Raw genomic sequence first — 15,226 nt, 5'->3', positions numbered from 1 at the left:
AGGTTGCACAAGAAATAGCTGATACCTTGGGCTTCCCAATTCATGTCAAGGCACTGTTGGGAATTTGGGAGGAGTCTTTAATTCTGATGAAATACAGATCCTTGGTTGGGCAATTATTGTTAGCAGCCTGCTTCACCATAGCTACTTTTTGGAAATGTAATCCTAACATGGAGTACTGGCAAACTCTGATCCACAATATAGTGGTTCTTGAAAAACTTCGCTATGCTCTTAAAGAGGAAAATTTCAAATATGATGAAATTTGGAGATCTTGCCATCAGTTCTATTATTTTTCATGAATGCCATATCCTTTTAATGTACACTTCTGGGACTTAGTAACATCATATAATACTTTGCTCATGCTGCTAATTTTTGTTAAATCTTGACCTGATTTTTTAATTTTCTGTACTTTTGTAATACTGTTCTTGTCCATTTGCTGCTCAGTTTGATTCTACTGTTGTTGTATGCCATGAAAAACCTTAAAATAAAGAGTTTAAAAGAAATTAAAATATTTTAAGAACCCCAAGTCTTCTCTTCTCCAGGATAACATGGTCAGTGCTACCGAGTGGTCTGGCACCTTCAACATACATATTGAGATACTACCAACAGCATTACCTTATTATTAAATACAAGCTATACAGCTGTAGGTGCTTTCTAATAAACATTTTGCATTTTACTGTAAAAAGTGTTTAAAGGAAAAGTTCCCCCACTGTTCACAGCAAATCTGTACAAAGGCCTTTTTCTTGACCGAGCAAACACTGTACCAGAGTTAAGGGCAAGTCAGTAAATCATAGTAGCACAGAAAACTATTTCTTGCCAGCACATAGGAACCTTGAGGCTCACCTTGTCTATCCAATTGCCCTCTGTCTATTGTGGAACTGCAGACCTTATCTGATCTCTGGTCTTCTCCTCCCATTGCCTTTTCTACCAACAACCAAGCAGGCTTGAATTCTGTCACCTACAACCTCTAATGGTAGGTGAATCCAGACAGCCACTGCCCTCTCAGTAAAGAATACCCAAGTGGAAAGTTCCAATTGGCTAAAAAGAAACCTGTTCTTTATGGAGGTCATTTTCAAGAAAACCCACCCAGGTGTAATGTCCATGGGTACTCTGCACCTACAGAGTCTGCATGCATTTTCCCTTTGAAAATTGCCCATGGCTGCAAATGACCCACAGTCTTTGCACCTGCTTTTCATAGTGGAGTAAAGCTGACTGGAAAATAGCACTCATACATTTGAAAATGCAATGTAGGCACAGTATTCCCCAATCCTGTTCAAAGCACGTTCCCGAGAATACCTCCCCTTAATCCGGCTAAACATATGCATGCTATGGAACCCTGTTAAGAATGGTGAATTTTCAGACAGCCTTTTTACCCAGGTAAATTGATATTTGCTTTTGAAAATTGTGAGAAACTCCCACATCCTCGGAAGTTTGTTTTGTAGAGGTTCAAAATCTCATATTACAAAATGCGCGTTTCTCCAATGAAAGAATCATATACTCTATTTTGTTTTCCACAGCCAGACCCTCTACAGATCCCTTTCTTTTCCAGGTGATGGGAAAATGAGTGACACATGTCAATTAATTTCATATATTCCTTGAATCAGGATTTTCTTTTTTATTTAATCAAAATAAAAAAAATGACTGATTTTAAGGGGAAAATATAAGAAAAATATTTTAAAAGTTTTTAATTTTATAAACTATTTTAAAACAATGAAACAAAAGATACAAAGTCTAGAGCAAGTAAAACACCATCTAGTGGATGGCCCTACCTAGGGTGGTCAACTTTCCAAAGCTCTTTAATTGTCATTTTGCAGTGAGACTGAGGAACTTAATAGAATGAGCTAAAGCAGATTAATTACTTTAATGATTTTTTTAAGAGGACAGAACAGAAAAAAAATAGTAGCTCTAAAGAAATCACTAAAATATTTTTGTAACTGCTTTTTTTCTCACCTCCCAACAGTTTTTCCATTCTTTTCTTCTTCCTCATCCCAGAGTCTATTTATCTCATATTTTTTGTCTTCTTTTCTCCCTTTGCCCCTTCTTTCTAACACACACACATTGAAAACTCCAATTAAATCTTCATTCCAATTGCGGTTCTCTCCTTTCCCTATACCTACAATCAGAAGTTAGAGCCAAATCCATTCATAACATCCTGCTAGGTACATGGACAGTACTCTATCGCAGTGGTTTCCAAACCTGTCCTGGGGGAACCCCAGCCAATCAGGTTTTCAGGATCTCTGCAATGAATATGCATGAGATAAATTACATGCAAAAGACAGTGCATGCAAATCTGTCTCATGCATATTCATATACAGGTTTGGGAACCTCTGCTCTATCACATTAGCCTTCAGCTGGGAGCCAATGGAAGAGAGATGTAACCCAGGATTAGAAGGAGTGGAAATACAAATTGTATTGGAAAATACTGGGAAAAAACAGTTCAATAAAATAAAGGTTTCAGGTTACAGTACTTACGTGGAGTTGGAATACTGTAGAAAGCCAAATTCGTCTCTCTGACCATCAGGGCACAGTGACTGCATCACAGGTAAAATCCCAGCAGAGGTGAGAGGTGCTGCCGTGTAGAAAGCTGAAGGGAAAGACAGACAGAAAGCAGTACAAGAGAGAGAGAGAGGAAAGATGTAGAGGAAGAAGCATGCCAAGTTCAAAGACAGGCTTGAGGCATGGATCGTTTGAACCAAGACTTGGACTTGAAGAACAAATTTCAGTAAGAGGATGGAGATCAGAAGTCAAAAAAAATTAAAAAAAAGAATCTAAATATCTTTCTTGAAAAAAGATAAATTATGGGCAAAAATGTGTTCAATTTCACCAAGATTCCATATTCATATGAATGTACAACACAGGCCTCATTCAACTCTCCCACAAGTGAGCTTGAAAAGCATTTCATCCGAGTTTCAGTGCTGTAATTATGTTTTGAAACTTAAAAATGCAATTCAAACTCATTTACAGGAATGTTCAATTAAGGATAGAGTGCAAAATGGGAGATTCTACTGCAGCACATAGGGCCAATGAGTAGGGTGATGAGTGAGACTACAGTGTGGTTACAGGAGACCAGCGATGACAGGAATGAGGAGACTCTACTACAGGGTAGGCCCAACCTAAATCTGTGTCATCAAAAGACAGATCCAGTCTTGATTTTCCAGCTCCCTTCCACATGCATCCTAAAGAACAAAAGACTATCAATGTAGGAATTTAAAAAAATAAAATAAAATCAGGACCAATTAGTGATGGTGCAGTGATTGACCCAGTGGAGATCTTCATATTTGAAAGATTTTGCTGAATTTAATTTGTGGATTCTTATGTTACCCAGAATTGTTCTTTGCTATAATAATGTTAAGGTCATCTAATCTGTATTCCATCTTGTTTTTTAATAGAAAATAAGCTTGCAAGAAGACCAGCACAGGGCTAACATCCCATAATGACATGGATCAACTTGGTAACACTGTGGTGTCTGAGGCCACAGTGAGACTGATGACATGGTGAATGAGCGAATCCACTGTAAGTGAGCAAAATTGTCTTCAAGCAAGGAATACTCTATCCTGAATGAGAAGTATGACCTGCCTACAACAAGTTCTGTGCAAGTAATGTTCCCTAATGTGTGCTGTCTGGCAATAGACTTTCCACCATAGTTTGGACACTGATAAAACTTGGATCCTATACCTCATGGCTCTCTCTCAGCATTGAAAGGTAGCAATTAAATAAATGTATGCTACCAAATGATTATGTCAGCTTAAATCTAGCCTAGTACTATTACGCCTGGCTGCCTGCCTCAGACAAAGACATCATGGGAATTCAGACCACACAGTGCAGCATGAGAAAATGAAGAGAATGTCTGCTAATCACATCACTTGTGGGTTGTCAAAGCCTACACTTAACATAAAAAAATACAATTAGCCACTTCACTTTACATGGTCAGTTTAGGCTTTTGCAAATTGTAGTAGTTATTTTTTCTCACAGATCTAGTCATTAAATTAACTGCTGCAATATGACTTTTGCAAATCATAGTAAAATTTCTAGCTGTTAAAAGTAACTTTTATAATAATGTTTAAATTCTAAAATACTATCTTGTTAATAGTTTTATCTTTAATACATTACTCTGTCTAATTTACATTTTATTGTATTCATGTTTAAGTTATTAATCACATTATACTGATGTATAACATTTTATATGTACATCGCTTTGATTTACTCACATAAGAAATAGCGATTATTTAAGTCAATAAACTAAACTAAAGAGTTAGCTGATAGTTAATTCTACAATGCATGTGCTCAACAGATCAGGCAACCTGGCATCTGCTGAGGAAAACTGAGTTCTGACCTTCCATCCTCTACTGCAATGATGGTCAACTCCAGACCCTGAGGGCCACAAAAAATTCTTTTTCAGGATACTCACAAATAATATTCAAAAGACATAGGGACATAAACTGACTCAACTTTAAATAGGAATCTAAACAATCTGTATGGTTCAGGCAACCTAAATACCAGGTTAGTTTATGACCCTGGAGGACTAGAGTTGGCCATCCCTGCTTTATTGTACAACCACAATCTGGGTCCAAGTGGTTCTCAAGGTTGATTAGAGCTAGTAGTTTCAGGTATCTGGTCAATATGTTTTAAAGAAATAGACTTTGTGAATGGGAAGGACTAAGCATAGCAAAAGGAGGAACTTTAACTTCTGGAGACCCTATGCATGCCCCATCACCTTCTGGGCTCACTATCTCCGCTCAAGGCTGATGCAAAAAGCGCAGCTGTTTTAATCATAGAGAACAAATTGTTACATGGGGAAAAAAAAGGGAGGAGAGGAAGGTAAAGAGGAGATTTAGCATGGAGTTTTAAGTACAGCCATAGCTCCACCGCAACATAAGGGCACCCCAAACCCCACAGACCCTCAGTCCCCCTACCTGTCCATTTTCACCTTCTCAGAGGAAAGAATAGGAATTCCTTTTGATGACTGATGTTCAATTGAACCAAGATGACAATAAAGCATTCCATTCGTTTCTACAAAATTGCCAGAGCTCAGCAAGGACCATGGATTAAATGTATCCATTTTTTCATTTTAGTTCATTATATTTGATGGTTTAATGCTTATGAAATGATGGACTAATGGCACAGACCAGATCTACAGTCAGTGCACGAGAGAGCTGAGTAAGCATCAATACATAGCTTTGCAATTGTGCTTCAACCCCAACTTGCCTCATCCTATTGCCGAGTGGGCTATTCTAACACTCAATCCACACACTGTCCTGCTAGCACACACCACTCTCATTCTACTCCAGAGTACCTTCTCTTATCTAAATACAATTGCCCCACACAAAGGATTTATTACAGAGGCCAAAAGGTTTTAAAGCCTCACCTCCAGGGACTGAGAACTAGCAATTCTTATTTACTATGGATGACAGTGGCTCATCATGATATACCACAAAATACAAAACAGATGGACAACTACACCTCTGCAATGCATCAAAGAGGCAAGGAAAAATGGAGGATCATCACCAATTTAGAGAGGGGTAGAAAACTAAAGTTGAACAGCAGTATCACTGATGTACTAGACACTCAGAAGAAAAATAAAAATATAACCAGCAAACCAGAGCCTGTTTTAGGGTGGGTAAGCAGGGCAACTGCCTTGGGCCCTAGCCCCACAAAAGTCCCCTTTGGCAAAGCTAAGTAATATCATTAAGGTAGAGCTTCAGAATGCCTGGAACCAGCTGGGTAAAATTCTTATTTTTCTGCCCTGGTCCATTATGTGTGTATACCAGGCCTTGCAGCAACCAAGAAAATTCCTATCGTTCATAATGTTATTCCCCAGTGCATGTTAAAAGGATATGCCCATTGTATATGATCTCCAGTGCATACAAATGCTATTTCTGTACTGAAACATGACTTGGTATATAGATGCAAATGATTCATCATTAATAACTCAACAGAATAGCTAAGGACCGCTTGGCCCAAACAGTCTGCAGATCCTATTAACCTCCTCCTCATGTCTTTTGTATCCATCCCAAACATACCTGTATTCTATCACTGTTTCATTCAGCATAACTTCAACTGGTAGACTATTCCAGGCATCCACTATCCTCACAGTAAATTATTTCCTCTGAGCCCCCTTCTTTCAAATTCATATCATGTCCCCATGTCTTTGAGCTTCGTTTTCTATTAGAAAAAAATGTTACCTTCATGTTTTCTATTGAAGCCTGCTAGATATTGGAATGCTCCCATCTTATTCTCCTTTTGTCATCTTTCTACTTAAGAATGCATTCCAAGCTCTATAAATCCCGCTAGAAAATATATCAATTACTTTTTAACGTTTATTTCTTTACAAGCATAACATACTGTGATTTGGGGATTTATAGCAGCCAGTGTATTTTCCTTCTCCAATTCCCCTCTTAATCTCCCTCAGAATAAGGTGGAGTTAGAGCTGAGGATTATTTTTCTACAGGGAGGGACTAGTATTATAGGAAAGAGCCGCAAAATGTGGAGACCGGTGAAGATAACATTCTACATAGAGAAAGGTTGTGGCGGGAGCTCTCGCCTTTATTAAAATGCCAGCCATGAGGAAGCTGAATGGATTATTACAGACTGGATTGAGGAAGTGAAGCACAAATATTTTTATTGCTATGAATATACAAAGATTATAAAAATTGAGGGACAAAAAGACATTATTTGATGCCTATTATGTAAATGTATAAGTGGGGATTTGTTGCTCTATGTAACATGATTATGAACATATGCTTATGTGCGGTATGTAAAGTATGAATGGGGTATGTGAGTGAAAGAAGATTTTCATAAAATAGTGAAATATTATATTAATTGTATAGTGAAGGCATTCCTAAGATTGTCACGTGGGGACACCTATGTTACCATTAAGTTGTTTGACATGTTTAAACTTTAATTCTCACTTAATAAAAATTATTATGTAAATATCAAAAAGGTTTGTGGTAAGTGAATCTTCATTGAGCATTGTAAGGTAATGATGAGGACAATGATCAAGACTCCAACAAAGTCCATGTGGCTCAGGGTGCAAAGAATGAGTGACAGTCCACTTAAATTTATCAAGTCTGTGAAACAGAAAATGAGAGGCCTTTGAAATCTATCAGGCATCAGATATGGGGAATGCGTAAGTCATCAAGAAAAGGAAGCCCAAGGTAATAACAAATGACATCTGTCTATAAAGGTGGAGCTTCAAGAACAATCCCCATCCACTGATTTTGGAGTGGCCATGGCAAGTAAAGTATTTCCATAGGGCAATCAAAGGCATCCAAATGAGCCTTGATTCTGGACCCAATATTCCATGACTCCTCAAACAGCCTTAAGGGGTTTTGGCCAGTGACTTCAATTATAAATCGCAAAGGATTCTATTCTTGTTCTTCAAGTTGAGGGGGGTTAATAGTTGAAAACACACACTTATCTAAAAATAAACATTTTTTAAAAACTAGGACTAACTCAAAATCTAATAAATGACCTGGAGTCAAGTTGAAAGGCATAGGATAAACTATTTAAATCCTATAATCACACATACACATTATGTGTGTGCATATGTAGGCTGAAATCTTCACCAGTTCCCCAAAGAAGATTATAGAATACACCTGAAAAAAGTATGATAAGCAAAGCAATTTGGAATAATTGGAGCAAGATGGCTTCCGTTTCCCAGAATGCTTTGTTGGGGGGGGGGGGGGAGAACAACTTACAGACTGGAACATGCAGTTTCAGCATTTCAAGCAGGAAGAGACAGATCAATAATAAAAAAGAAAGAAAATGTTGATTTTACAAGAGAAAAAAGAAAAAAAAAGGATAAAAACAACAACATACATTAAACATTCAGATAATGGTGATATGTAATGTTCATACAACTTAAAAGGCAAACATAAAAAACAAAAACAAACACAGAAGTTACCAGGACCCTTTGTGCCTAATTGCTCCCATAGAACATTAAGATGTAACATCAATAACACTGGTAAACAAATTTCTGGGAATATTTTGTTTCCTCCACAACTTTTGGCGAAACAAGTAGATTTTAACAAGCTGAACACAAATATGCATTTATTATGTCTGTATCACGTACCGTTTGCCAGAAAAATGCAATATACATTAAGTATTGTTACGTGTTTGTAGTGACATAAGCTATAATGGCAATGCTGCCACCAGAAACAGTCAGTTGTATGATCTTTCTGTTCCCTCCATATCATTGGGATGGCAAATAGCATGGATGGTCTCACACCTTTCAGCCAAGCTTGCAGACTACTGACGCAAGATGTGCAACGTATGAGGAGCCCATGCTCTGTCCTCGACACCAATTTTGCACCCGAAGTATAACTCGTATGCCTTCTTAATAAGTGCAGTCATACTCCTTTTCTGTGCTTTCAGAGTAAACTCACCACAGATGTAACAAAACATGTCACGGCTATTACGACATTGGCGCGACATTTCATAAAGTATATTAAATTAAATCCACACGCTTTAAACTCAACAATTTTAGCGATACGATTCGCTCATTCACACAGACGTTGCATAGGAGACTACTCATTGCTGCTGCTTATATAAGGCTGCGTCGTCATGGAAACAAGTTGGAATCTTGCAGCCGAGCTGGGGCTTGAGCAAGCAAGTTCTGGCATGATCAAGCAGAGTTTCTTGGTACATTTTTTAAAAAGTTAGTCTCTGTTACATGTTATGTTGCTTATGGCCGTCAAAAATACAACATGAATTTTAAAAATCATAAAAACTACTGTCCAGCAAGAAAATATATGTATGTGAGATTATGTTTTAAAATTTCACAATTATTGTAACACAAAATTGGCCATTTCTCAAAAACCTTAAGTGATGTACAAATTTCGAAGTAATATCTGTGATCAGCATCAAAAAAATCTATTTGGAACACCAAAAAGCCTGAAGGAAACAAAAACTTTGTTTACCAGTGTAACCGGTATTATTTTGCTTCACTAGTTACAGTTAGTATATAAATTCTTGTACAAAGACATGGAGCCCATCCACTGATGATCCCAAATATACTCAAGAGTTAATTCCCACTGCGATGCAACTATTTAATCCATTCACTCTGGCATGGCTATATCTCCTGTCTCCATCTCACAATGACCCTGCCTATGTAGTCATAATAGGGAAATTTATAAAATTCCTGTGCTTTCTGATATGGGGTTAGGTTTTTTTTGTTTTTTTAATTTATAAGCATTACCCAGTCTAAGATCTGAACACCATTTCTGGGATATTCCTTTGAAACACACTGTTTCCTGATTTATTGTATGTTATGATTTACTAACTTTTATTGTACTTTTTATGAAAGTGCTGTGTAGAGGGCCAGTCATGGATGCTGTCATTTGGAGAACCTGGACTTGCTTTCTAAACCAGTACTCTTCTTCACCTGGGGCAGAGGAAGTCCAAGTCATCATGCAATAGTGACACCTAGTGGCTAGACTTAGGGCCTAAGATTTCAGGCATCAAATAGGAGCTCTCATGTCCCCCAGCTGAGGAGTGTTACTGCAATGGCTGGTCTAAGTGAACTGGGGGGGGGGGGGGGTATATAAAACAGGGGAACATCATAGCTAATTACAAATAAAGACTCATGGCACCATGGAGCAATAAAAGGCCAGTTCTAATTGAGCAAGAGGAAACCTCCAAGCCAAAAACCACTTGCCATCTTCATACACTGGTTCAGGATGGATTCTAGCATTATGCTGGGGCACTGGTTCAGGACTAGCTCAAGGGGAATAGTGCCCCCTAACAACATCCTGGGACATTAACTCAGTACTAGCTAAGAAAAAAAAAGGAGTGCTCCCTAACACCTTGCTGGGCAGTGGTTCAGTACAGGCTCAAGGAGAATGGTTTCCAACACCATAGCAGATAAAGGATCCAATAGGCTAGGGGAAAGAGGGTGCCTAGCACTACACAAAGTTTTAGTGGGGATGTCTGGAGGCTGGAAAAATAAAAAACAGATATATTGGGGCCTACAATAGGGGAAATTTTGAAAGAGAAAAAAAAAGTAGAACATGTTATAATTTTGAACCAAGTCAGAGTGAGTCTCCCACCGTAGTGGAAGAAGTAGCAATTTTATAATTGTATAGGAAATTGTACACATTCAAAGTGCAAGTAGTAACCAGGACTCCCTATCCCAAATGCTAGCGCATACAGCATAAACTTGGCTTTTTTTGAAAGCTTTCCCCTCACAAATTTAATTTTTACCCAATTTCCTTTTTCTTTAGGTACACAAAATGTTGTAGAACAATGGGTTTTCTTGTTTATATAGGTTTGGTATTTTAATTTATTATTGATTTTAATTTTATATTTTTAATTTTATATTTAGTATGTTTTACTGTATTCTGTCTCCATAAGTTTACTTGGAGACAATTCTGTTATGTGTAAACCGATGTGAAATTTTGAATTGAATGTCTGTATAGAAAAACAAACAAACAAACAAATAAATAAATAAATAATAATAAACCACACACAGGTGGTGGCTGTTGCTGCAGTGCCTCTCCTCCCCCTGTTCTTCCTTCTCATCATGCCAGAGGGCTGCAGGAACAGGCCAGGTATTCTGCTTATCACTCAAATCCTAATGCACCACCAGCACTTTTCATTCCAGCAGACTTCCAAGAGACAGACCGATCTGAGACATCCAGTGAGACTGTCACCGAAAGACCGAGGGATTCCCTGCTTCAACAGGGCAAGGAAATTAATTCTCCTCCATCTCTTTCAGAGCAGGGACTAAAAGATCTTAGCTTGTTGTGTTTACTGCACAAACCCAGTATATAGATCTACGGAGCATTGTAACACTATACTGTTAAAAGGGTCGATTTTCAAAATAATTATCCAGACCATACGAATTTAGCCAGGCAAAAAAAAAAAAAGTGGCTGTCCAGAAGCACGCCCGGGCAGGCGTTTCATTAAGCTCCTCCCCCCCCCCCCCCCCCCCCCCATCACCACCACCCTCCAATAGACAGAATAGGGAAAAAGCCTCAGCAAATCAGGACCTTGGCCAGTTAACGTGATATTTATTCAATGCTAACCAGCTAAATTTGGCCAGACAAAACTAGGCACTGCAGTAGCAAGCCAAAATCTGCCTGACTGCCACTCAGCTACTCACCCGCCCTCCCTCCTGAAATTTAAAATTTTTAAAGTGCCATGGCCACCAGATCCTCACACCCGATATTTAAAAAATTAAATAAGCTGGGCATTAGCACCTGAGAGCCAATGGAGTAATTTTGCTACATCTAGCTGGTTGAACTTTGATGGGCTAATTTTCGCTGAATTTTCAGTCGTTTTTCCGCAGCCGGTTCACCTAGAGATAACTGCTTAATATTCCCAGGTATCTTTGCTGCTGAGCGACATTTTGAAATCTACCCCTAAGTGCTATATAGCACTATTATGTAGTCCTGTACTTTGTCACAGCACTATAAATAGGGAACACTATTCAGCATAGCAGACTCTTGGAGACAACAAAAGTAAACTTTAAAACAGAAGCATTTTCCTCTTCAATTTTTAATCAAAAAGAGAAACCTTTTGTCCTTTGCCCACTGGAAAGTCTCTGTTCCCCAAGACATAAGGAGCAAGGCTTTCGCCAGCAACAGCCCTACATTCACACAGCTGAGCATTTCATCATTGCTGGCATCTGGCGAGCTGGATGTGACAGAGCAGTAATGCCTTTCACTTTAAACCATGTTTTGATCTTTTGAGGGAGGCGTTCTTGTGAATTAACTGCTGCAGAATGCAGCTAGAGGCCACTTGTTCTTACACTTCCAGTCAATGTGAGTTCAAAGGAGGGCGTCACAAAACAGACACTCAGCAGCATACATCAATGCATGTATTTCATTACTCTAACGAAACAAGGGAGTGAGGAAGAAGATTTTAAAGGTCCGTTTGGCTCGAAACATGGAAAGGTTTCCCCGTTAAGTATAGAATGGGAAAGAAAATCTTTCTAAACTGATTCCACTGAACTGGGTGTACTCACACACTCCTCCCCAGTGACCAGCATGTGCAAGTAACTGTCCATGGTCTGTGAGCCACGTGGGTATTAATACTCTAGCATGAGGAGCATGTAGTTTGGGCCTGACATGCAGGGCCAATAAAGCGACTAAACACCTCTCGGATCAGCCACAAAGTCCAGAGATCTATGGTCTTGATCTTCTCCCCACCTGGACCCTGCTAGAGGCTGGAGAGATGCCCACATTATAAGGAAAAAAAACCCAAAACTAACAATAATGGATGCATTGCATTGATTTGCAAATGCAAACCTTCACGTGTAGGCTTGACAGATCTACGCCTTACTCAAAATCACTCCATACCTCAGAGAATAAAAATTAGACGGGATATTGGGGCCATCTACCAAATAAACTGCCACCCCTCCACCCCAACATTTCCAGTGACTGCCTCACAAAGTGGAGCAAGCTGAGCCACAGACTTCCTGTACCCATGACACACGCGCTCACCTTCCTTCACAGGGATGGTGGGTTTCTTCTGCCGAAGTCCCAGAAGGATAAAGAAGAGGACCAACGGGATGAATATCTCAAAAGCCAGCACCCACTGAAAAACAGAAAAAATAGACAGCAAATAAAATGACTAAGACATTGCCCTCTGATGTCCAACAAGGCTTTCAACAGTCATAGACAGACCTGCTTCTCACTTCCTCATCTCCCCTCCCAGACACAGGAGAGCCTTGAAATGACAGACTGTCCTATTCTGACAAGGTAAGGAAGAGAAGGTAGAAACCCAGAACTGGCTCATTCTTCACAGATGGTCTCAGACACAGAGAACAGAAGCCTGAAAGCTGCAAAGTAGCTGCAAGTCTGGAGACCCCATTACCTTCCCAATCCACCATTCCCTGCAAGGCACTTCCCAGCAAGCACTGTATTCTCCTTTGCTAGAACTTGGAATTTTAAGTTGGTTTTGGACAGTAGCCAAGTTAAGTTACTTAAATGCTTATTTATACCACTCATAACAATGCTAAAGGCCACAGGTCTGCATCAGATCGCTACTATACCCTGAGAATCAACATGACTGCCACATGAGCAAGAAATGCAGCCAGGCAGTGCACCAAGTAGACATGGCAAGTAGGTGGGGCGGTGGCACGCTCTGACAGCAACTCAACTTGCCAAGGAGAGCTTGAGATGTGAAGAAATAGGACAATTTTGTACCAGAAAAACACAAGAGCAGATGAAATTGAATTGTGGGTTAATCTTTGACAACCCTGCCTTATATGTTTGTTCTCCCAAAAACAGCAAACTTTAACGGCTTCATTCAAGTTTCTACTGAGCTCTCAGTCAACAGTATCTGGCAGGCATCTGTTCAGTAGCAAATCCACAAGGCTTCTTAGAGCACAAATGCACTCCCGGGGGCACTGCATCTGTCCAGTAAGAGACACTGTGCTGATCCCAGGTACTCTCTGTTCACTGAATCGCCAGCATGGTACAGAATATAAAGGTGGGGCGATTGTCGACATTCAGCAGATTGGTAAGAAGCACTGGTGTGTGGCACAATGCCACCAGCATGGCAGGGAGGCAGAAGGGCATGGCACAGAAGCAACAGGATGGCCTGAGATTTCAATGTGTAGCACAGAAGCCTCAGTGAGAGATGCGGCACACAGCAGAGCAAGCCTTGCTCTAACACTTTTGATTGTGAAAGAACATTCAAGCAGAAATTAATACATTAAAAAAAAAAAAAGCTACGACCTTGGTTTGATGTGTGTTATAAAAGTTAAATGGCATCTGGTAACACCCTCTATAAACTAAACCTCTACTAAAAGCAAGGTTTTACAAAAAGGTTTTTAAATACACTAGGGTTGCTTTTCTTTAAATACATAGTTTATGTTCCTTGTGCTGCATGTAAGAAGGAGCTCCATTTTCTTCATGGTATTTAAGAGTGTTTGTTTTGCCGCTCGTTAGGATGCCTTTGATGGTCTCCTAAATCACACTTGACTACATTTCAAACAGATTTACTGTTGTGTTCCAAAGGGCAGATGGGAATTTTTAACCACTATAGAAAAGGTCCTGCACATGAGCACCGTCCAGAAAGTCATCGAACATCCGAAAGACAAAACTATTGGATTAAGGATCTACAGCACTGACTGCTCAAACCCTCCAGCAATCTGCAGCAGGGATCTTCGTGACAACCTGCTCGGGCTCCTATGCCTTAAAAAGGATATAACGTGCCCCCGACAGCGCTCAATAAAATCAAAGGATGCCACAGATCATTAGAAGGTTGGAACAGCTAATACCGTACATTTTAAAAGTTAAGTCAGTTTGTAAGCTATTTATTATTGTTTCCTGGAGACAGCCATATTTGCAGGGCCAGTGCTTACTCAGTTTATGTAAAAAAGCACAACCAGTGCTGAAGGTCAGCACTGCTAAAATCCCCACATTACATTAAGCAAGCTCAGTTGTCGCCTGGAACGCCAAAATCCTAGGAGGGAGCACTGTGCTGGAGCTGCCACCAATAGGTAAGTTGGGGAGAGGGATGCATGACCAAAGGTTTGCCTAGGGTGCCAAATATTCTTGCACCAGGCCTGCATATGGTCATTAGTTTCTTGCATCCTGTAATGTCATAGGAGGTGGAGGATATAGACAAGATTACTACTGTAAATGAATCTAATAATCACTGACCATGGCCAGGGCTAGCTTTTTTGCTGCCCTGTGCAAACATTTACTGTGCTGCTCCGCCCCCCATTCATATAGTCTCCGCCCCGAGCTCCCTCCTGCAATCTTTATTTTTAAAAACTGACATGCTCCCCCCCCCCCCCCACCTACCCCAGAACCCATGAACAAGGAAGGGTATTAAGTACCCTAGGCAAACCTTACAGCCTTGCACACATGCCCCCCCCCCCCCCACACACACACACACACAATCCCACACCTTTTACAGACACAAATTCTGCATTTATAACAAATATTACATGAAAAAGAAAATTCAAAGGTACATCTTCTGAGGCAAAAATAACACTTACAACGTGCATATTATATTTACATGCACTCCTGTAATGCCAACCAGAAAACTCTGCAAAAACACACTTGGAACTCCTATGGAATTAGGTTTTTTGTAATGCGTGTTGGGTGTGGGCTTGGCCCTCAGAAAGTCATGCATAAACAGAATTACCATTACAATATAATAAACCTCTCATACCAAAACAATCCTAAAAACTTATTTATGAAAAGGCAACACTGCACATTACACCAGGCCCTAGAACCCCAATAAAAATAGGGAACCAGGCTGCTATAGATCC

At 39.7% G+C, this 15,226-nt stretch overlaps 1 protein-coding gene across 3 annotated transcripts in view; it reads right to left on the bottom strand.

Annotated features, from left to right (window-relative positions):
* Positions 1 to 15,226, bottom strand: part of ABCA2 (ATP binding cassette subfamily A member 2) — a 382,666-nt gene that overhangs the window by 218,666 nt on the left and 148,774 nt on the right. For all 3 annotated transcript variants that reach the window (XM_029612786.1, XM_029612783.1, XM_029612787.1), the window contains exons 2-3: positions 12,441 to 12,534; positions 2,470 to 2,581 (exon numbers count right to left, since the gene is read on the bottom strand). In XM_029612786.1, coding sequence (XP_029468646.1) covers positions 2,470 to 2,581; positions 12,441 to 12,534 — 206 coding nt within the window. The remainder of the gene's footprint in view (positions 1 to 2,469; positions 2,582 to 12,440; positions 12,535 to 15,226) is intronic.

The sequence above is a fragment of the Rhinatrema bivittatum genome, chromosome 8, assembly GCF_901001135.1.
Source record: "Rhinatrema bivittatum chromosome 8, aRhiBiv1.1, whole genome shotgun sequence".
NCBI classification, from domain to species: Eukaryota; Metazoa; Chordata; class Amphibia; order Gymnophiona; family Rhinatrematidae; genus Rhinatrema; species Rhinatrema bivittatum.
This window is presented reverse-complemented; position numbering and strand designations above follow the sequence as displayed.